At 40.2% G+C, this 24,270-nt stretch overlaps 1 protein-coding gene across 3 annotated transcripts in view; it reads left to right on the top strand.

Moving 5' to 3' along the window:
* Positions 1 to 23,048, top strand: part of LOC125229389 — a 40,419-nt gene extending 17,371 nt beyond the window's left edge. For all 3 annotated transcript variants that reach the window (XM_048134210.1, XM_048134212.1, XM_048134209.1), the window contains exons 6-25: positions 430 to 606; positions 1,115 to 1,347; positions 2,294 to 2,840; positions 3,567 to 3,757; positions 4,722 to 4,842; positions 5,261 to 5,441; positions 10,013 to 10,238; positions 11,402 to 11,526; positions 11,972 to 12,082; positions 12,345 to 12,369; positions 12,532 to 12,654; positions 13,470 to 13,619; positions 14,278 to 14,410; positions 15,387 to 15,536; positions 16,810 to 16,992; positions 18,126 to 18,282; positions 19,440 to 19,744; positions 20,404 to 20,541; positions 21,397 to 21,761; positions 22,509 to 23,048. In XM_048134210.1, the coding sequence (XP_047990167.1) occupies positions 430 to 606; positions 1,115 to 1,347; positions 2,294 to 2,840; positions 3,567 to 3,757; positions 4,722 to 4,842; positions 5,261 to 5,441; positions 10,013 to 10,238; positions 11,402 to 11,526; positions 11,972 to 12,082; positions 12,345 to 12,369; positions 12,532 to 12,654; positions 13,470 to 13,619; positions 14,278 to 14,410; positions 15,387 to 15,536; positions 16,810 to 16,992; positions 18,126 to 18,282; positions 19,440 to 19,744; positions 20,404 to 20,541; positions 21,397 to 21,761; positions 22,509 to 22,659 (3,792 nt within the window). In that variant the 3' untranslated portion in view covers positions 22,660 to 23,048. The remainder of the gene's footprint in view (positions 1 to 429; positions 607 to 1,114; positions 1,348 to 2,293; positions 2,841 to 3,566; positions 3,758 to 4,721; positions 4,843 to 5,260; positions 5,442 to 10,012; positions 10,239 to 11,401; positions 11,527 to 11,971; positions 12,083 to 12,344; positions 12,370 to 12,531; positions 12,655 to 13,469; positions 13,620 to 14,277; positions 14,411 to 15,386; positions 15,537 to 16,809; positions 16,993 to 18,125; positions 18,283 to 19,439; positions 19,745 to 20,403; positions 20,542 to 21,396; positions 21,762 to 22,508) is intronic.
* The last annotated feature ends 1,222 nt before the right edge of the window (positions 23,049 to 24,270 follow it).

A 24,270-nucleotide genomic window follows, 5' to 3' on the forward strand; every position in this document is an offset into this window, starting at 1 on the left:
CAGTAGAGAGGCAAAACAAATAACAATTAAACTTAACCTACTTAAATCTATAACCACCCGGACCTCAGACGGGACTGGCTCCAAAAACACGCACTAAGTCGGTCTCAGAGCGTATGTGGATAGCAGGCTTTCCTTCACCTTGCCGAACATGAATGCGGCCCCGCCTCGTCCACGAGAACTTCCACTGATGCTGCCTACACAACTCGCGCACTTTGTGGAATAACAGGCGGTTGGTGCGTGTGAGGCGCTCGTTCACGAAGACACGACGTGGAGGGCCCGGCAGGTTGTCGTCGGTGAAGGTGAAATTACGCCGCACCCGGGCAGCTTGCAGCAGTTCGTCGCGCAGCTGCCGCCGCGCCAGCCTGACGATATAATATATTTTGGATATGATTTTTATTCTAACTAACCATTTATTTTTCTTACTGACAGGAACTAAGAGACAGACTCAAAGCCCAGTTCGCAGAAAACGTACTAAAAGACGCCTTACTAGTACTAGATGAAGTCAGCGAGAAGAGATATCTGGAGGCGTTCGATATCGGGTGCAAGATACTCATCACTACGAGAGACACCGATGTTGTGGATAATTTCCAAGCCCAGATTATAAAGGTAAGTTAAGAAACATTTTAAGGGCCGGTTGCATCAAACCATCTGGTGCAATTGGCCCTAAATCATAAAGTAAAAGCGTAATGTCTTGTTCTGTAATGTTTGTCAGAGTGTTGTTTGACTATGACCGCGATAGATATTTTTTACAGCAGATCACTTTTTGTAAGTGCATGCGCTGTAAAAAGAGTCGTTAGTTTTTGCTACGCAAAACAGTTTAATAATAATTAACAGTTACGCTCATAACCGATGTTTGTGTAACAGGTAACAGGTTTAAAAACTGTTTTACAGATTTCTTTTAAATATATAGAAACAGGACTTCCTCATCTTAGTAACTAGATATAGTTTTATGTTAGCATACTTGGTGGTTTATCTATCGTTATTGTTTGCCCAAAAGGAGGTCCAATTTCTTTCGTCTAGAAAATTACTCCTAGATTTTGGTTAAAGTATGTAACTCGTATTATAAGTAAAGAAATTAGTTTTTCCTATTATTAAGACTTGTTTACTCTTACAGATCGGAAACAACTTTGAAGAGAAAGAATCCCTGGAACTGTTCGCCTCCTGTTTAGACGTAGATGTAAGCATGCTGCCTCGTCAAGCCAAGAAACTACACGACATCTGTAAAGGGAACCCCTTCTATATCGCCCTATTGGGAGCTATTTTATCTGAAAATAGGCAGAGTTTGAACCACGATAACAGTCGGTGGACTTATTATGTGAATAAGTTGCAGAAGAAGGAGTTTTTATTGTAAGTACCATTCATTTTCATGAAGTATTTTATTTATATACTACGTCGGTGGCAAACAAGCATACGGCCCGCCTGATGTAAAGCGGTCACCGTAACCTATAGACGCCTGCAACTCAAACAGTGTCACATGCGCGTTGCCACCCCATTAGAAACTTGTACATTCCCTTTTGCTGTGTTAAGTACACAGCAAAAAGGAGTGTGCAAGTTCTAAGGAGGGTTCGGGTTGCCGACGACTCAAAAGACAATAGACGAAACAAGTTAGTTCCGTAAGTCCTCCCGTCATCAACACACCGCACCCTCGTTGAGCTCTGGCAGCCTTACTCACCGGCAGGAACACAACACTATGAGTAGGGTCTAGTGCTATTTGGCTGCGGTCTTCTGTAAGGCGGAGGTACTTCCCCAATTGGGCTCTGCTCTAGATTCGAGCGAGACGATATCCGCTGTGCTGTGCCCTACCACACAAAGCGGAATATCATTCGCTATGCCCTACCTCTCTTAAAAAAGTATCTTTTTGACTCGACGTACAGTTAGTTTATTATCGCGTCAAGCCAACAAGTTACATGACACTTGTAAAAGGAACCCATTTTATATCGCTCTTTTGGGAGCTATATTGTCCGAGAATAGGCAGAGTTTGAACCATGACGATAGTAGATGGACTTACTATGTAAACAAGTTGCAGAAGAAGGAATTTTTGTTGTAAGTATTCCTCAATTTTTTTCTCCACGTTGACGTCAAGTCAAAACATTACATATCTGATGGTTGCAATGTAAAAAAATCACGATATTGTAAAAGGAACGCCAATAAGTTGCAAATGAAAAAGATCTTGTAAATAGCATCAAAATAACAGTCCGTGACAAGGACTTTTGTGTGAAAATTCACCATCCTCCCTAGTGTGTGAGCCGCTAAAGAATGTAACCACATTCTTACTTTATCTCTAACCTTCCAGTTTACCGCGCCACGATAACCCCATCAAAGTCTGCATCAACGCCCTCGACTCGGCCACGCTCCCCCTCTTCAAAAAGCTCGCCATCCTCCCCGACAACGCCAAGGTCACGGCCAAGGTCATCGGCCGCCTCTGGGACAAAAACGACACAGAAGTCGAAACCATCATGAAACAACTCCGAAGAAAATGCCTCATCGTAGAAGACTATAATTACGATGAACGAATATACGTCTACGAAATACATGACCTAATCATGAACTGCCTAAGGTCCTCCCTAAGCGAAGATGAAATGAAAAAAACTCACGCAGAGTTCCTAAAAAGATACAATTATGATAATATTAATACTACACCGGTGGATATAATCGATGATGGGTATATAGCGTTTTATATCGGTTATCATATTTATAAAACGAAGAATTCCAATAATAAGTGGAGTTTGTTTCATAAGTTGTTTTTGGATCTGAAGTTTTTGGGGAACAAGGTGAAGTTGACGGGGCCGGCGGATGTTATATTGGATTTGCAGAAATATGAGGAACTGATTGTTGAAGATGTAAGTTTATTCATCACCATTATTAAAATGGTTAACATTGTGGGCACTTTGCTTGCTCCCATGTTTCTAAATAGTCATTCTTGGCCAAAAATATTTCGTTATTTGATAATATTTTTCAGCCACCACTAAAACTCCTATGAATATTTTATTTATTTATTTAAACCTGGACAAATAAAACAAATGTCGGACTTAATGCCTGACGGCATTATCTACAAATCATCCATAGGGACAAACAGAGACATGTAAAAATGAGAATTGATTGTAGCAACATTTTTGAGTAGAGCTCAACAATCAAATATTACAAAGTAACAAAAAAAATTGTTTTTTATCATGCAGAAACGTCTGCGAGCGATATTACATATTTTTAAATTAAAGGAAAAATGGAAAAATTCACACCTCCGGCAGGACTCGAATCTGCGACCTGGGCCATCGCGCTTACCAACTGCGCCACGGAGGCCTGCTGGATGTGTGCGAATTTATATTTATTTAATTTATTTACGGGTAGATGTTTGCTATAACGCCACCCTAAGGCGGTTGAGAATTGAGGGAAGGCATGGATAAATTCGCACACATCCAGCAGGCCTCCGTGGCGCAGTGGGAAGCGCGATGGCCCCGGCAAGGCCAGAGGTCGCAGGTTCGAGTCCTTAAGGTCCGGAGTTAATTTAAAAATACAAAGTAACAAGTTTGAACTATCCTCGTGTGTATTAAACCATTCTTATATTTCAGGACCTAGACAAAGACCTGCTGCTAGCCCTGAAGATGTTCCTAGGCACCCACGGCATAGATCTCTACCGGTACCCGTGCACAGACTTGGCACAGAGCATATTGCAACACGAGACCAAAGGCATACTTTATAGTAAGGCGGCGGCAGTTGCACAACAAAATACAGCTAAGAATGAGCTTTACTTCGAGTTTCTGTAAGTATTTTATATATACATAAAAAAAATTATACTACGTCGGTGGCAAACAAACGTACGGCCCGCCTGATGGAAAGCGGTCATCGTAACCTATGGACGCCTGCAACTCAAAGAGTGTCACATGCGCTTTGCCACCCCATTAGAAACTTGTACATTCCCTTTTGCTGTGTTAAATACACAGTAAAAAGGAGTGCACAAGTTCCAAGGAGGGTTCGGGTTGCCGACGACTCAAAGGACAATAGACGGAATAAGTCAGTCCGTAAGTCCTCCCGTCATCAGCACACCGCACCCTCGTTGAGCTCTGGCAGCCTTACTCACCGGCAGGAACACAACACTGAGCAAGGGTCTAGTGCTATTTGGCTGCGGTCTTCTGTAAGGCGGAGGTACTACCCCAGTTGGGCTCTGCTCTAGATTCGAGCGAGATGATATCCGCAGTGCTGTGCCCTACCACACAAAGCGGAATATCATTCGCTATGCCCTACCCCCTACAACCCTACATACATACAATCACGCCTGTATCCTATGAAGGGGTAGGCAGAGCACATGAAACTACTCAAGTTTCAGTACCACTCTTGGCAAATAAGGGGTTGACAGAAAACGAAACTGTGACATTGCAGTGACAGGTTGCCAGCCACAAATACGCCACAATTTAACCCATATCCCACAGTCGCCTTCTACGACACCCACGGGATGAAAGGGGGTGGTGAAATTCTTAACCCGTCACCACACGGGCAAGTATTTTATGAATATTTAAAACCCTGTAGAACCTAAATCCCGAAATAAGTATTTCAGACAAGACGGGCCTACTATACTCTGGGGAACCTGCATTGTCAGTAGATAACGACGTCAAAAATGCAGGCGCGAAATTTGGTCTTTGGGTCATATGTGATACATACAATTAGCAAGAATCAGATGTAATCTTTGTAACTAAAATAAAGGCCTTCATTTGTAATATGTTTTTCAGGCACGAACAAAACGTAGAAGAGATTAAACATTCAACAATAGACCTTAAGGAGGAGAACATAAGATGCGTCGGTTTTCTCGGTGACTACGTTCTAGTAGGCACCCTGTCTGGCTCTATAAAGGTAAGATTGCATTTAATATTTCTAAGTGAATGACTTATAATTTAATATTTAGTTTAACGGGATTGGAAACTGTCAAATATTAGCATATATGACATCATAATAGCTTGGCCGTGACTGAACGTTTGTTTCATGAAATTCAGCTCAAAGGGAAGCGATCTAAGGCAAAAATATTCTAAATCTAACAAGAATTTGGCACAATTATGTAATGGGCAAGGTATGGTGGCGCCATCTGGAAATAATTCCTTCGTACAAAGCTTTGCTATTCCCATTTCTTTTCGCTATAATTCACAATCCTTTTCATTGACGCGAAGATGAGACAAGCGGGAATCCACTAATACCATTGATTGTAAACCACATATATCTACTTTGCCTGTGGGAATTCAGTATTTGATCTTGACCTAACTTCATATTTCAACAGATGTTCAACATATCAACGAACAACCTAACCAAAGAGCTCCCCGGTAACGGTTCCCCCATCAAATGGGTGGGAGCCTGCCCAGTGAATCCACCTGTAGTCGCTGCGCTTGCTTTTGATGGCGTTGTGACTGTGTGGTACGTCGATGATGTGGAGGCAGACACCGATACTATCGTCGAAGAAGGTAAATCAGCTCGTAAAATGCCTGTTATAACGGCTTCCTTATGGCATAGTGTAGTAACTACATCGACTACGCATAGGCAGATACTATTCGACGGATGCTACCTGCCTATGCTCAAAGAGATCAAGGGATTTCTCTTTTGCGTAGTAATGAGGGGCCAAGTAAACGTTGTGCAGAAAAACTTAAGCAGAACTCTCCAATAAATGATTTTTGAGTATTTATTTTACTTTATAAGACTTCGCCGTGCTGATAATTATGGTTCTCTTCATCACACAACAATGGTGTCGGACCTTCGGGTGTCGAAGCCACCACGTAAAGACACTGAGTGCATTTTAAAGTACGTGTGACTTTATAAAACATATTTTGAAAGATTTAATACACTTGGAGTGCTGTCAAAGCAACTGTCAGGGTGAGACCTTGCTCGCAACTTTAAGTGGCATATAAGTGTAAAAAGTGATAATTTTGTTTGAAACAATCACCGAACGGAAGATAACCACCTGCAAATTCACTGGAAACGTTATCTACTTGGAGAACACAACTGGTGAAGTAAAATTAAGGCTAAATAAAGTGTGATTGACATAAGATTGGCAAATTCAATATCTACCCGTCTCAAAAAATATTGACACAACAGAGACAGTGTTGCCACACACTAAAAATAATTTGTTCATCAGATCCTAGCGATTTTGCCAAGGAGTACGTTCGGAAACTAGCACAGAATGGATTTGTCTGAAGCATCATTCGAAAAAATATTTGTCAGAATGAGGTACGAGATGGACCAGCAGACTGAAACTATTCATAACAGGCTTAGAGATTCCCTAAATGAAGAGCTCATGGATATGCAAAAGAAACAAGAAGAAAGTGAGGAGAAAATCAAGCACTTGGAAAATAAAATCTCGCAAATAGAAAACAGGGAGAGACTGAAAAATATCATTTTCCATGGCATTACCGCAGAAAATTGGGAAAGGGAAGAAAAAGTTATAGAAATTGTGAATAGAGACATGGGCATTACTCTGGAAAGAAGCGAGATTCAGTTTAGCCGTAGATTAGGTAAATCCAACAAAAGCCCAATCCTGATCAGTCTATCATCCCAATGGAAAAGAATTAAAATTCTGAAAAGTAGGAAAATGCTACAACAAAAGAATCCCGAAGTATATGTTACGGAAGATTTTCCCAAGGAGGTATTAGAAGAAAGGAAAAAACTTAAAGAACAATTAGACGAAGAAAAGAAAAAAGGGAATATAGCATATATAAGATACAATAAACTAGTAGTAAAAGAGAAGAATGATAGCAAGAAGAGGGCTCTCTCACAGTCCCCGCAGCAAGATAGCAATGAGACATCAACTAGCAATCAAGGACCTGCGAAAATACAGAAGGGAGACACACTCCAAAGGGAGACGGCGAGGTCATCACCATGGAGAAAAGATATGGCATAGGGAAACGCAGACAGCATCGGCAACAAAAACAAACGCAAAGAAATTAAAAGTAACTGTACTACACCTCCAAGCCGGTTGGTCACCGTGGAGGACAAAGTTGACCAAAACCTTCCAACCCAAACCCCAACCAAACCCCAAAAAACAAACAAAAAGAAAGATATTACAAACATTTTCATATCAACTCTAAACGTTCTGACACTACGAACCACTGAAAGACTAACAGAGCTTACCTTGGCCCTAAGAGCCATCAAATGGGACATCTTAGGACTAAGCGAGATCAGAAGACTAGGAGAGGCGATAGAAGAACATGAAGACTTCATAATGTACCATATAGGAGAAACCCCAGGGCGGAACGGAGTCGGATTTCTGATTAAAAAGCATCTGAAGAGTAATATAAGGGAGATAGTCGGAGTTTCAGAAAGAATAGCAGTCCTTAATATAAAACTTCCAGACTATTCCAAGGAATGGACAATAGTCCAAGTGTACTCGCCTACTCAGAAATCAAAAAAGAAGATATAAACGAATTCTACAACAAACTTAATAGCATAATACACAAACACTCAAATAACCACATCATGGTCATAGGTGATTTCAACGCCAAAGTAGGCTCAAGGAAAGATGGTGAAGAACATGTTCTAGGCAAGTACACAGAGGGTAAAAGGAACAGAAACGGACAAAAGCTTATCAACTTCGCTTTTGAACATGGCTTGACTATATTAAACAGTAGGTACAAAAAGAGGGCATCGAGAAAATGGACCTGGATTTCCCCAGGAGGACGCTTCAAGAATGAAATCGACTTCATCTTAACTAACCAGCCCAAACAGTTTGACGATACGGGCGTTGTGAGCAACATCAACTTTAACACAAATCACAGGATGGTACGAGCTAAGTTAAAAGTGAAACCACAAAAGAAAACAAGACCAAATCCAACTATAGAACTACTGAAGATATCTGGCAACATGTGCGAACAGATTAATAAAGCAAGCAAGGATATCTTAAATAACTTCAACTTGGAAACAAAAAATCTAAGTATCCAAGAAAAATACAACCTTTGGGAAAGGAAAATAAAACAAACAACACATAATCTCACAAAAACAAATAACAAATTAGCAGAAGAAATAACAGATTACACAAGAAAATTAATAGAAAAAAGAGCAAATCTTATAAAGGAAACTAACAAGAGCGGACAAACAAGGAACCACATAGCGGCACTAAGTAAACTAATAAAAGCAAATTTAAGAAAAGATAGAAAAAAGTACAGGGAACGTATTATAGAAGAACATGTTAGCAAAAATGGAGGTATCAAAAAAGCATGGAAGGACTTAGACCACAAAAAAAGTTGGATTACCAAAGTAAACAACAACCACACAGATGTTTGCGAATCAAGGAGACAAAACATATTAAAAGTAGCTACAACGTTCTACAGGGATCTTTACGAAATGACTGACAGACAGAATAGAGTAAACCTGGAACAAGGCGAGGAAGAGGAAATACCACCTATATTAGAAACCGAAGTCGAAAGGGCCACCACCTCTCAAAAAAAGGAGAAATCTCCCGGACCAGATGGCATAACTAATGAGCTTATCATTGCTACCAAAGAAAGTACGATTCCAGTATTAACGTCGCTTTTCAACGAAATAATCACGAAAGAAATAATACCTACTCAATGGACTACCTCAAACATTATATTGTTATTCAAGAAAGGTGACCCTAATAACATAAACAACTATAGACCAATCAGTTTGATGTCAAATGTCTATAAAATATTTGCTAAAATAATACTAAATAGACTAACGAATGTGCTCGACGAAAACCAACCAGAGGAACAGGCCGGGTTTAGACGCGACTTTTCGGTTTTGGATCACATCTTTACTGTACGGCAACTAGTAGAAAAGTGCAACGAATTTCGAATCCCACTCTACATAGCATATGTTGACTACAGCAAAGCCTTCGACTCGCTCATACATAATAAAATTTGGGAAACTCTGAAAGAGCAAGGTGTAATGCTGAAGTACATTAGAGTAATAAGGAAAATATACGAAGCCAGCACTGCTAGAATACAGTTAGAAAGCAAGGGGGAAGAGATCAAAATAAACAAAGGAGTCCGACAAGGGGATCCCCTTTCTCCAAAAATATTCTCCGCAGTGCTCGAAGAAATATTTCGGAATCTCAATTGGGATAGCAATCCCAAATATGGACTAAAAATAAATGGTACCACTCTAACACATCTACGTTTCGCAGACGACCTAGTGTTGATAGCAAGACGAGCCGAACACCTGCAAAGCATGCTCAAAGAACTAACTCATGAGAGTGAGGAAATGGGACTGACAATGAATGCAGAAAAAACTAAAACAATGACGAACTCTATCAAGATACCAATAAGAGTAAACCAAGAAACAATTGAATATGTAGACGAATACATATACTTGGGTCAAACAATATCCATGGAGAACCAGATGGACAAAGAGGTTGCTAGAAGAACTACAAATGCATGGAGACGGTACTGGTCTATGAGAGAAGTAATGAAGAACAAAGAAATCAGTTTAGCTTCAAAGAGGAAATTGTTCAACACATGCATTCTACCGGTCTTAACTTACGGATGCCAAACGTGGACTCTAACGAAAAGAAATTTAAATAAACTACAAGTTTGTCAACGGTCCATGGAAAGAAGCATGATTGGAGTCAAACTAAAAGACAGGATAAGAAATAAGCTTATCAGATCAAAAACACGCGTGGAAGACGTGACCATTAAAGTTAAAACACTAAAATGGAGGTGGACTGGACATATGATCAGGAGCAAAGAAAAGTGGAGCAAAAGAATCATATGGTGGTTCCTAAAAGGCCGAAAAAGAAAGCAAGGACCACCAAAAATGAGATGGGAAGATGAAATAGTAAAGTTCGCGGGGAGACTCTGGACCAGATTGGCGAGAGATAGGGAAAAATGGAAAGGGATGGAAGAGGCCTTTGCCAAACGGCAAACAGACCAAACCGATGTTGTCTGAAACCAAAGTATGAATATTAAATGTAAAACTAAAATTTTATAAACTGTAAAAGAAATGTAAGTAATTTGTACAAAACAATTTGTCTGAATAAAAGGCTTATATTATTATTATTATAATACACTTATTCGCTTGTCCACAGACTCCGAAGAGCTATACAACAACAACTACCCCGGGAACCTAATAATCACACCCAAAATGGGCCCCTACATCGGCTGCCGCTGGCTCAACGACTCCGAAATCCTCATCGTCCACACCGCCAAGATTATAGTCCTGTACGACCCGCAGGGCGCCCCGAGACACACATACACGGACCTTGTGGAACGGGACAGGGAGCTGTTGTGCTGCGTGCCCAGTTATGATGACAGGTGTGTACATTATACAAGATTATAGTGTTGTAAGAGACGCAAGGCGCCCCTAGACATACATACACGGACCTTGTGGAACGGGACAGGGAGCTGTTGTGCTGTGTGCCCAGTTATGATGACAGGTGTGTACATTATACAAGATTATAGTCCTGTACGACCCGCAGGGCGCCCCGAGACATACATATACGGACCTTGTGGAACGGGACAGGGAGCTGTTGTGCTGTGTGCCTAGTGCCTAGTTATGATGACAGGTGTGTACATTATACAAGATTATAGTGTTGTAAGAGACGCAAGGCGCCCCGAGACCACACACACATACACGGACCTTGTGGAACGGGACAGGGAGCTGTTGTGCTGTGTGCCTAGTTATGATGACAGGTGTGTACATTATACAAGATTATAGCATTGTATGATCCGCAAGGCGCCCCTAGACATACATACACGGACCTTGTGGAACGGGACAGGGAGCTGTTGTGCTGTGTGCCTAGTTATGATGACAGGTGTGTACATTATACAAGATTATAGTCCTGTACGACCCGCAAGGCGCCCCGAGACACACATACACGGACCTTGTGGAACGGGACAGGGAGCTGTTGTGCTGTGTGCCTAGTTATGATGACAGGTGTGTACATTATACAAGATTATAGTGTTGTAAGAGGCGCAAGGCGCCCCGAGACATACATACACGGACCTTGTGGAACGGGACAGGGAGCTGTTGTGCTGTGTGCCCAGTTATGATGACAGGTGTGTACATTATACAAGATTATAGTGTTGTAACAGACGTAAGGCGCCCCGAGACATACATACACGGACCTTGTGGAACGGGACAGGGAGCTTTTGTGCTGTGTGCCCAGTTATGATGACAGGTGTGTACATTATACAAGATTATAGTGTTGTAAGAGACGCAAGGCGCCCCGAGACACACATACAGGGACCTATTTTATTATTATTATTCGGAGCCTGTTATGTCCCACTGCTGGGCAAAGGCCTCCCCCCTCTTTTCCTAATCTTCCCGATCTCGGGGCAGTTTCGGGCCAATTATTAAGGAAGCTTTTCAGTTACTTATTTGAAATACTTTAGCTTTTTATAAATCATCATCACTATGACCATCATTTCAGGCAGATGGAGTTGAACACTTATTCATGGAAGTTTTTTGATTACAGGTATTTGATAATGGCGTTGGCCAATAGCAACAAGAACTACGTGGATGTAGTGGATCTGAAGACGAAAGAAAAAGTTCTCTCACTAGAAGAGAATGATACCGTACTGGATATCATTACTGTGCCAGGTATGAAGTATGCTTTAATGCCTAAACTTATAGCACTCACATAATGATTGTTTAATACTGTTTTATTTTGGATTTAACTTTGATCTGGACTTAAAGTTGAAAAATGATAATCTAATGTCAATCTTGGGTCTGTTGCCCCAACCACAATTGACTTGACTAATGAATGGAAAAGAAAAAAGAGAATTGGTGCAACCGACCCATAATAGTATATTGTGCAACAAGGGAGGTAAGGGGGATTTTGTCGACGAGTGTTAATAACTCGCGACAGCCGCAGGCTGCAGAGGGTTATAGACACGAGTTTACAAAACCCCCCGGTAAAATAACGGTATAACCTTTGGAGTTTATATTAATACTAAAAGTTTGTTAATGTGGCATATTTGTTTTACTGCACCTCACTACAAACACTTTTATATGCACCAATATTTGATAAAATCACGAATTTCAGGCACCCACCGAATAATAATCTTAACACCTAGAGAAGTAATAGAGCATGAACTAGAACTGAACGGACACCAGAACAACTTCGGCATCTGCCGCACTCGCTCCATCATCACAGGTAAAAACAATATCCTCATATGACACACCACTTTGTAGTTTTGAATTTGGAAGTTTCTTTAAATAAATAAATATTATAGGAAATTCTTACACAGATTGACTAAGCCTCCACGGTAAGCTCAAGAAGGGTATCACCAAAAATTATCGAAATCGGGGACATCAACTTTTTTACCTGCCCGCTTGGCGTGGAATACCCCAAGTGCTACCTTTCGGAGATCAAGAAGACTACTACTTTGTCCAAATTACAACTTTTTTCATTTCAGGCGATGCGGTGCGGGCCGAGCTAACATTCTTATCGTTGGCGGTCAACAAGACTGGCTCCCTGTTGTTCATATCCACCGATGACAGTCGCATCATATGCGTCGACCTTAACAACTTGGCGAGGATTTTTGATTTGGAGAATCGGAGGGTAAGTCATGTTCTCTCTATAGACTAGATAACTGAGATAACATTCTTATCGTTGGCGGTCAACAAGACTGGCTCCCTGTTGTTCATATCCACCGATGACAGTCGCATCATATGCGTCGACCTTAACAACTTGGCGAGGATTTTTGATTTGGAGAATCGGAGGGGGTAAGTCATGTTCTCTCTATAGACTAGATAACTGAGATAACATTCTTATCGTTGGCGGTCAACAAGACTGGCTCCCTGTTGTTCATATCCACCGATGACAGTCGCATCATATGCGTCGACCTTAACAACTTGGCGAGGATTTTTGATTTGGAGAATCGGAGGGGGTAAGTCATGTTCTCTCTATAGACTAGATAACTGAGATAACATTCTTATCGTTGGCGGTCAACAAGACTGGCTGTTGTTCATATCCACCGATGACAGTCGCATTATATGCGTCGACCTTAACAACTTAGCGAGGATCATCGATATGGAGAATCGGAGTGGGTGAGTCCAGAATGTTCTTGTTACTTAACTAACCTATTATTCCCGTCGTTTTTTCAAAGTCGTCCACCCCACTTTTTTTGTAACATGGGTATTTTTTACGCGATTCATAGTCAAAATCGCGAGGTCTTTCGATCCTGATAGGAGAAAAAAATGTCCCAAGATTTCCTACATCTTTCAAACCTTCCATTCCGTTACAAAATACAAAATGCATGAAAAAATGGTAACGGAATGGGGAAAATAACTTTGAGACACTTTTTTCTCCTATCAGGATTGAAAGAGCTCGCGATTCTGAGTGGAAAAGACATAAAAAAAAAACTAAATTCCAAACAAAAGTGGGTAGACAACTTTGAAAAAAAAAATGGCCCATTTATACTCTAGACTCACCCTCCGTGTGTAACGTTCAATTACTCTGCGATTGTTACAGAATCGGCGTATAGTTTTTTTTATAACCCCATATCTATGATTTTTACTAATATCTGTTAACATTTCAGTAACGTCATGTCCATGGCTGTAAGCGAAGTGTGGCACGACATCCTGCCAGGTCCAGATGTGCTGCTAACAGGGACGGGCACGATAGAAAACTGCGCCAAAGTGTGGCAGCTCGACCCTTCTTATGTGGCACAAAATACTCAGAGGAATGGGTAAGGAACAAACATTTACTTCTTTAAAGAAAATGACCCAATGGAATTCGATATTAAATTTATGTGTTGAAGAATTCGCAGCTCTTTTTTAGCCAACTAGTCCGAAGCATATATGAAAACTTATCAACGTTTATAAATTGAAATAGATATCATACACAAAAGAAAAAACGCCGAGCCGGGAATAGAACCCCGGGTCTTCAGCTTACGCGGCTAACATCTTTACCGTAAGCTGAAGACTCGGGTTCGATTCCCTGCTCGGCCACCAGTGGGCCTTGTCGTTTTTTCTTACGTGTATGATATCTATTTCAATTTATTTTATTTATTTATATATACTAGTGTGACTACTTGAAAAAAAATACAAATCAAAAAATATTCAATAAAATAATTTGATTTCTTCCCTAGTTATGAAATAAAACTATGGAAACGGATTAAATCGCGTATAAATAATTTAAAATTCATCCCGACGTTTCGATTTCGAACTCTTTACAGCGTTCGTGGTCAACGGGTGACTGAGGAAAAATTACAATGTGCAAAAGCTACCCACATACAATTATACGCGATTTAATCCGTTTCCATAGTTTTATTTCATGAGTAACTATCGCGGTAACCGAAGACAATATTTTGTTCCTTAGTTGTTATCAACGTTTATTTTACCCAGGAAAGTGCGGCTGACGACAAAGTTCGACGTGAGTTTTGTCGAAGCTGTGTCGCCACATACGCCGACGGGTAACGGCAGCCATAGCGTCCATGCCACGCCGAAAAGGAACAAGTCCTTCGCTTTACACTCTGAGGTAATCACAAAATATCAGCTAATCCAGTTTTATCTCCACTATATCACATTTCATACTTACTAGTATGTGCTTAACCGAGAATATTACTTACATTACAAATATTACAATATTTCTGTGTTTTATTTATCATGTTAGCACTACAGAAATTTCGATTTAGAATTGATTTCGAATTTTAACACCCGACGCAAAAACGACGTTATAAGTTTGACGTGCCTGTCTGTCTGTCTGTCTGTCTATGTGTGTGTCTGTCTGTGGCATCGTAGCTCCCGAACGGATTAACCGATTTAGATTTTGTTTTTTTTTGTCTGAAAGCTCAGTTAGTCGGGAGTGTTCTTAGCCATGTTTCATGAAAATCGGTCTACTACCTATGTCACGGTGGGGGTTTTTTTCAAAATTGTATTAATTTACAGACTGACTGTTGTCAGTTTCTTCTGGAGTAGAAAATGTCCTTTTTTCTAAAAACATAATCTAATAAGAATTCATTAATAACATGAATAACTATAACCCCGTTTTATTAGAACTTTTTAAAGTTTTGACTACTTTCCGTAACTCATCTGCGATCGTAAGAGGCCGCTATAGCTCCTGACTAGTTCTTACGATGACCATAGACCTATTTTGGCTGAGTTTTTCTTGTGCTTATATATACAGTATGTAAACTAACGAAAACCATTTACTGTAACCCGTAAATGTCCAGGTGATACTGAGAAACTTTTACTATGGGACCAACACCCAAAACGCGAAATAAAAATTTACTCTCCCATAGGAAATACTTACTATAAAATAAAACTACCTATGAAACTGTCAGAAGATATTTTCGTGATTTCGGGGTTGATCCCATAGTAAAAGTTTCTCAGTATCACCTGGACATTTACGGGTTACAGTAAATGGTTTTCGTTAGTTTACATACTGTATTTAAACCTATCTACTATTTGTATTTTATATTCTCAACTACATGTTCAGTTTGCTAAAATGATAGGAGGAAAGAAAGAAGCCACCGCTCAAAGGCACCATGAGCCTCGACCGCCACTCCAAGCCCTGCCTCGCACTCAATCTCAAGGGAATATGCAACAACGACAGCGGAGCACAACCCCTGTTGGCCGTACTGGACGACAAGAACAACATACAGGTATAAACTTTAAGACATCGCAATCGCAGTATAATAAAGAGTACTATCGTTAGGGTTGCAAAAAAAACGTTTTTTTTTCTGGCTCGAAGAAACAACATGAAAAAAAAACCGTGAAAAAAAAAACTGTTTTTTTTTCTGTAGTACGTTTTGTTTCTAAAGTACGAAATGTCAAAATTTACAAAGCAGTTAATACTTGTATGCGGACGAGGGAACGTCTCTCGAATTGGGCTGTACAGCCACGAACGTAAGTGTCGAAAAGATGCTGCTTGAATCATCTGTTATAGATGCAAAGGCCTGTTGTTACTAATACTACTTGTATGCGGTTGTTTTAGACTTAGTGTTAACTATTAAACGAATTTAACCAAATAACTTTAATTTCTGGTCTTATAAAAGTAACATTTACGAAATCTGTAGTTGGTAGTTATCACTATTTGCTGTTGGCAACACCACCGCTTCTCCACGCTGCACGCCGCATCGGGGATTCCCCAATAAACGTTTGTATAGTGAATGTTAATCGAATTAAAATATACGTTATTGTTATTGAAACACGTTACAACTCACGAAAAACCGTTATTGTAGAATTATTTCTTCATCTGATAAAAAAAAAAACATATTTAGAAAAAAAACAACGGTGCTCGGTTTTTTTTCGTTTTATTTCATAATTCTGAAAAAAAAAAAACATTTGTTTTTTGTCTATTTGCAACCTCAACTATCGTACAGTATGGCAAAATATGTCGCTCTCGCATGGGTCTCTTTAGTCATCAAAAGCGACATTGCACCATAATTCGTCTGAAATAGACGCTAAGGCCAGTAGTATCGTACAGTATGGCCACTCCAAGCTTTCCGCTGAAAGTGCCGCCCACCCGCTCTCGGTTACCTCACAGTTACCGTCTGTCAAAAATGCAACCAGTTGACTCGTCATATCATATCTCACACATACAAGCTTGGTACACGTTCGCCTACACGATCTTAGACTGTCTGCATAGGAACGCGCTTTTTCCATATATTTGATCGTCATTTGAGAGAGGTGTGCCGCAACAGTTGAAAGTATAATAAATTCGTTTCATGTCGAGTTCATTTACGTGTTCATGTGACCCTGATATAATACTAGTACATCTTAGATAGTCGGAAATGGATATTTTAATATTACTTTAAAGTGCGCTGCGAGTACTCTTATACCATGATTGTTTCTACCTCAGAAAGTGTAGAAAAGTTTCCGATTGCCATTGAAGAATTCTTCAAGACTTTTCACACGTGTTTATTTCTTCCACAGATAATCCGTGGAACAAAAATGCTCACAGAAATAATAACGAAGGCAGACGAAAGGATAACCGCTCTAAAAATCTCGCCTTGCAACCAGTACATCATCTACGGTCTACGATCAGGAAGGGTGCAGAAGTACGCGCTGCGGACCAAAGAGACCAAAATTATACTAGATGTGAAGAGCGCAGTTCAGGTATGTGCAGTACTGTGTCCCACTGCTGAGCAAAAGCCTCCCCCTCTTTTTCCAATCTTCTCTGTCTAGTGCTATTTCTGGCCAGCCAATCAAAAATGAGTCCAGGTTATCCCGCCATCGCCGGTGTGGTCTGCCGGATCCCCGGTTTGACTCGTGGGGCTCCCACTCCGTGGTTATCTTGGCCCACAAGTTGTCCGAAAAGGAACCAAGATATATGTAGTAAGCCTAATTTGAATGATAGACGAACCATTTTAGTTCAGGTATGTGAGCATTTCCAGAATTTGGGTCCCCCCAATTAGCAAAAGTTGTTAGCAAAAATTAACTCACTGTCAGTTTTGTGACGACAATTAAGCATAAAATTTGTCTAAAAATTTACTTTTTTCACATTCTGAATGTAGATTATCGCTTAAAGTTTATGTAATTTACACAAAAACAATATTTTTGTTGAAATTTTATATTTAATTATCGGTATATATAAATATTCCATTTTAGGGAATTATTTTCCGCCTAAGACGTTTTACATATTGTTCCATCCAATATCGGCTGTCGGACGACTCTTGAAGAAAAGCAACTGCTAAAAATACCATTTAGCATCAAGTTCTTCTATTTACATTATTGCATTTTTAAAGAAACCATTTTGAAATGAACATAGAAATATAAACGGCACTTTTGCCTCTGTAGACGTATCCGATATCCGAGACCTATCAAATCGAAAAAATGTAAACGCATATAGTTTAGACAACTTTCAGTGAAGACATCTGGCAGGCAAGTATGGTCGCGTGATAAATGATAAAACATCTGACCGTCCCTAAAGCACTATTTGGATGCTGATATTGCTGATACGCAATAATGTGTTATTCCACATGAGTTTTACAATAAAATGTCAACTTTAATCGTCAATTTTTTTAGTTGACATCTTATTGCAAAATGCATGTGGGACAAATTATTGCGTATCAGCGTTTGTGCATTTGGCCAAATGCACAAACGCTCACGATAATATCGTTATCGTAGCCATCTATCTCTATCGCTCTTTCATATTGGCGCGACAGAGCTAGACTGTATTTCGTCAACGATTTTCATTTGGCTAGACCGGCTGATATGATGACATTTTATATGCATTTTTTTATTTCCAGTACCTGAACTTCGTGAACTCTACATTATTGGTGGCGGCCGGTAAGAACCGGTGCCTGATGGCGTACCGGCTGACCACTGACGGTGCATGGATGCCCGAGATGCTACAGAAGGGAAACAGTTATTTGGGCTCGCAGGAGATCTTGAACGATATGGAAGGTAAGCATGAGGTCGCGGGTTCGAATTCGAACCCCGGCTCGTACCAATGAGTTTTTCGGAACTTATGTGCGAAAAGTCATTTGATATTTGCCAGTCGCTTTTCGGTGAAGGAAAACATCGCGAGGAAACCGGACTAATCCCGATAAGGCCTAGTTACCCTTCGGGTTGGAAGGTCGGATGGCAGTCAAACTAGAGTCTACGCCAAATCTTGGAATTAGTTGTCAAAGCGGATCCCAGGCTCTCATGAGCCGTGGCATTGCCGGGATAACGCAAGGAGGATGATGATGATGGTAGGTAAGCATAAACATCGTGAACTCCACATTATTGGTGGCGGCCGGTAAGAACCGGTGTCTGATGGCGTACCGGCTGACCACTGACGGTACATGGATGCCCGAGATGCTGCAGAAGGGAAACAGTTATTTGGGTTCGCAGGAGATCTTGAATGACATGGAAGGTAAGCATGTGTTATTTACAATATACTTTTATCTTTATGGAGATTGTAAGTATTTGTCACAATCGCATACATACACATGCAAGAAGAATACAAAAAAAAACTATGTACGTATCGTCAATCACGCCTGTGTCCCATAAAAGGGGTAGGCAGAGCACATGAAACTACTCAAGTTTCAATTAGGGGTTGAAAAAAAAAACGAAACTGAAATATATTTCACCACTTTGTAATCAAAATATTTTGTTTTGTCTTTCTAAATATACTCAACTCAATTGTGTCGAAATTTGATGTTTTCAAGTAGAAGGTTGTCCCATCACATTGTCTCTTACTGTAGGCGAAATTTGCACGTATCTTTCGCTTGAGAACGCTTCAAATTGCACACGCCAAAAGGCGAGTTCAGATACGGGTTTCCGGATGACCAGAGAAAAGCAAAGGTTCCATAAGTTTTATTACTTTCTGTAATTATAAGTTAAAAAAACCCGCCAAGAGCATGTCGGGCCACGCTCAGTGTAGAGTTCCGTAGTTTCCCGTATTTTTTTCAAAAACTGGTCAACCTATAAAGTTCAAAATAATTACTAAATTTCAGCTTTCTATCGCTAACGCTCACTGAGATTATCCGCAGACGGACGGACGGACAGACAGTCCTAGTCCCAGTTCCTAGTTGACTACGGAACCCTCAAAAGCCTAAACTATTATATTTTTGCAGGAATAAAAAAGAAAAACGGCCAACCCGACCGCCTATCCAACTCAAGCAGCGAGAGCAGCCTCAGCTCCAAAGACCGCCAGTTCCCCGGCACGCGAGGCTGTCTCAGCGAGAGCACGCTAGTCGACTGTTTCTGGGTCACTAAAGGACTCCTAACAGTGGAGTATAACGCCACTGTTAAACTATGGGATGAGCTACACTGGCGGGCTGAGGTGCTAAACGGAAGGCAGAATGATGTCCAAGTCAGTTGCGCGGTGTTCAGGAAGAATGTGCTGGTTGTCTGTGATGATTATAATAAGAAGTTTCAGGTAAGTTTATGGCCGAGTTGGACGGGGTGTTATATTATGTAACTATTTCTCAGATTAAATTTAAATTAAATTAGAATGAATACAGAGCTGCTATGTTTGGGGCTAGGTTGATCTGTGTAAGGTGTCCCCCAATATTTATTTATTTATATAATTTCGCAGACTATGACGAATATCTTTTTTTATCAATACTCATTTTTCCTCGCAAGTGAGCCAGTTTCTCTTATTATTGTGTTTTTTTTATTGCGAGGCCTTTAACTACCAAAGATGTCCTCTCTGAATGCGTAAGTAGGTATCCTCTAAATACATACTTACGCATTCTGACAAGGGAACTGGGGGGTTACCATGATGTACTAAAGACGTTCAGTTTAGGTTGAGAGAAAGGGACACAGCTATAGCAGTTACATAGCTCCGTCCCTCTCTCTCAACCTAAACTGAACGGCTTTAGCACGTCATGGTAACCCCCCCTAGCACGATAGACATACTGTTTGAAAAAGGGTTAAAATCTTGCTAGTGATAGTTGCTCTTGGGTTAAAATTACGCGCTCACGTTTCCTTATGTAATATTAGTTTGAAAAGTGTATACTTTCGTAATTACTTTAGAATTTTCGTCATTTTAGAATTTGTATTGTGTGTCACACACTGATTGTCATTTGTTTTTAGACGTTCGAACTGCGAGAGGGGAAACAAATGGAACTGCACAAGATCCAGGAGTATAGACTGAACAACAAGATTGTGTCGTGCGATCTTACGTCCGACGGGCTTATACTGGCTATGGGCCTCGATTCGGGCGATGTTGTGGTAATTATTATGAATTTAAAAATTAAATTTGGGATGCCTGCATCTGAGTGATGTGATCTTGCTTATGTCAGAATGATTCATCTCTTGGTTGTGTTATCGACTATCGTCGATTCGTAAAAAGCGAGTGTTTTAATAAGTACTGTGTGATGTATCGTAGTTCCCTTAGTTAAAATAAATAATGCGTTAAATGCATACGATACTGTTAAGTGTGCATCAGAAATAGTATTTTATGCAACTGGCGTTTAAGTGAGGTCAAAAAAGACGAGTGGCGTGAGTAACAATTTGAGGCGAAGCCGAAAATTGTTAATAAAGACCCCACGAGTTTTTTTTGACTCAGTTAAACACCGTTGCATACAATACTTTTTCTACGACCATGCACTTAGTTTTTAATAGTTTTCTAGAATAACTTTCGTGAAATTCGCACTATTTCATGTATTTTGACTTGTCGGCCTCCCCTCTGTTCCTGCCTCACCCCGCCGCCCGCACTCCCCCGCGCCGCCGCCGCCAGCCCCCGGCCCGCTATATCCCTTAAAGGCTTCCTAACAATGCTTTAAGAGCTATATCATATGCGTGGGTGCGCCGGGCGGGGTCGGGCATCTTTTATGTAGGGTTTTAACGATCTATGCACGACACTGAATGACGAATAACAACACGGGAGTAGAAAAAGGTTTTAAACATTGTTGTTATGGTTGAATAACGTTTATTGGTAAACCTTATACTCGTTAAACTATCACTTTTTTTTTCTAGAATCAAAACTGAAATACAAATTTTTGCTCTTACTTAGAATGCTGCTAAAGTCATTTTTTACTTGATTGTTTTTTTGAAAACTTACAATTGATTGTTTTTTTTTTCCAGCTATGGAACGTGCAAGGCAAACGCCAACTCCGTCTCCTAAAACACCACAAAGCCAAAGTCCAGTGGTGCGCCTTCTCCCCCCTCCCCGAGCGCGTCTACCCCGCGCCGCACTCCCCCACCACCCCCACCGACGACAACCAACCGCCGCTGGTACTCGTCACCATGGCAACCGAGATCGTCTGGTGGAACATCACATATGTTATAAATAATAAACCACCGCCTAGGAAGATAAATGTAGTTACTCCGCTGGTTTTAAGTCCAAGAGAAATTACTTCTGCGGTTGGAAATATGAATATTGGGTCGAGTAATTTCTTCTTTGGGGGCGGGGGAGTGAATTGTTGGAGAGAGATTTGGAAGAAAAAGACGTAAGTAATCTTATTAAGTACCTTTAGTGCGTTTTCACATTATCCGATCCGATATCGGATGTCGGGTCGATATCCCATACATTACAGGCACTATCTCGGATTTTTTTCCGTTGAAATCCTTCCGACATCCGATATCGGATCGGATAATGTGAAAACGGCCTTAGAGTGAGGCTTTATAATAGCGACTATGTTATAAATAATAAGCCAGCGCCGAGGCAGACAAATGTAGTAAGGCCGCTGGTTTTAAGTCCACGGGAGATCACATCGGCTGTTGGGAATATGAATATTAGGTCTAATAACTTCTACTTTGGGGGCGGGGGAGTGAATTGTTGGAGAGAGATTTGGAGGAAAAAGACGTAAGAATTATATATTATTCTTATTAGGCACCTTTAGTAATAGGCTTTAAAATAGCGGTTCAAGATAGTCTGGTGACCTTGGATGAATATAACTTATATTAAGTTACTATGTGTAGTATGTATGTTACAAATAATAAACCGCCGCCACGAAAGATTAACATGGTGCATAACGCCGGTGTTGCGTCTTGAATATGAATATTGTTTAAAGCCGTACGAATCATCGGTTGATTTAGGTCGTAACGATACATTTTTATGTTACGCAATATTTGACATAGAAATTATGACTCATTTTAATGCATATATGACATGAAGTCGTGAAAATAGTTCTTAAAATTAGCGAAAAACTGCATACTGATCACTTATTAATTTTCAATATTTCTGTCTCTTTCAGGTATAAAGAGGGCTCAAGAAGAAAAGACATTCTAGCATGTATCAAGTTGTCGGGTATGAACGCGAAAAAGCTGTGTTTCGACGAGAAGTTCTCTTGCTTCGTGACCGTGGACAACCCTGGCCACATCCACATTATGAACGTTATGTCGTAGCAACGAAACTGCCGCCTGCTAGCTAGGGCTGCCACTCGATGTTATGGGTGCATTGGTATGTGAAATCAAATGTTATATTTTAATTTGGCCAGTTAATTTATCTAGCTAGGAAAAATGCAAGTAGCTCTGTCATTTACTTATGAATTCGCTGGCCAAGTTATCAGGGGAACGCGATAAAAGATGTAGTCAATATTTTACATTTTGCTGCCTATATGCGACATTTATTCTTATCTTTTTTTTTCGTCGCTGGATAAATTCATTTACAACGATATCCGCACATGGAAATATTTTGATATTTTAAAAGCTTTTCTAGTGGTTTAGGTAGATAATAATGTTTGATATGCGGAAATAAACACAAAAATGTACTCACGAGTAACAGAAATGGCAGCCTTTTGGGCAATTAAGATATTCATGAAATAAAACTATGGAAACGGATTAAATCGCGTATAATGAATTTAAAAATACATCCCGACGTTTCGAACTCTTTACAGCGTTCGTGGTCAACGGGTGACTGAGGAAAAATTAAAATGTGCAAAAGCTACCCACTTACAAGAAATATTAACGAACCATGACCACAAATAATATAGATTTCTAAGGCAGGTTCACACACTATTAATAAAGCTAGTTATACAATATTCAAAAAATTTTACCATTACTCTGTTAAAAAATAATTAACCAATTAATCTACACAAAATTGACAAAGAAACAAACTGCAAATGTCCAACACCATACAACACAAATGCCTCACAGCCTTCGTCGTGCTTGTTCCATTATCAGATGTACTACTGGATCCCAAGCCGGTGGTAAAGTAAAGCCATCCTCTCTATTAAAGTTTGGATATTTCTTGATCTCAATGGCCTCTCGCAACATTCTGGGTATATATCGCTTCTCCTTAGCGAGAACCAGAGGCTTGTCAAACTTTATCCATGACATGTTCAGAGACTGCAAACCTTTGCCGACGGTGCTTGACATCCGCTATGTGTTCCTTCACCCGTGTGGAAATGCTTCGTTTCGTCTGTCCCACATATGACAGGCCGCACTCACAGTCTAGCCTGTACACTCCCGCGCTTTGTAGAGGAGTTTGACATTTCACAGGCCTCAGGAATTGGGACATCTTCTTCATAGGCTTGAAATAAGTTTTAATAGAAGCCCGTTTCAAGATGTGGCTGATCCTATCTGTCCATAGTTTTATTTCATGAGTAACTATCGCGGTAACCGAAGTCAATTAAGATATTGTTCAATAGATTTTTAATTAATTATAACTATGTATTGCGTACACATTATTTACTTATTTTACTAGTTAATTTCAATGGTGATACGCCAGTTCTTCCAATGCATTTCAAATGTTTATGTTAATCTTAATTTTCTACTAGGTTCATAAATGTATACGATTCGCCATTACGTTAAAGTGATTTTAGTAATTTTTAGTCAATTTTAACTGGAGCGAAGTTTTAATCTAATCATGGTTAGAAAATAATTGTCTCAAAGCGGTTCTTTAGCTCATTTTTTTTTTGTGTGATTGTGTAGATTACACACGGCATGCGCGCGGCCTATTGCTGGAACTTGGCCTGCGCACTGCCGTGCGCTTAGATTATTCATTTTCAATGACTC

Source organism: Leguminivora glycinivorella, chromosome 9 (assembly GCF_023078275.1).
Source record: "Leguminivora glycinivorella isolate SPB_JAAS2020 chromosome 9, LegGlyc_1.1, whole genome shotgun sequence".
Taxonomy (NCBI): Eukaryota; Metazoa; Arthropoda; class Insecta; order Lepidoptera; family Tortricidae; genus Leguminivora; species Leguminivora glycinivorella.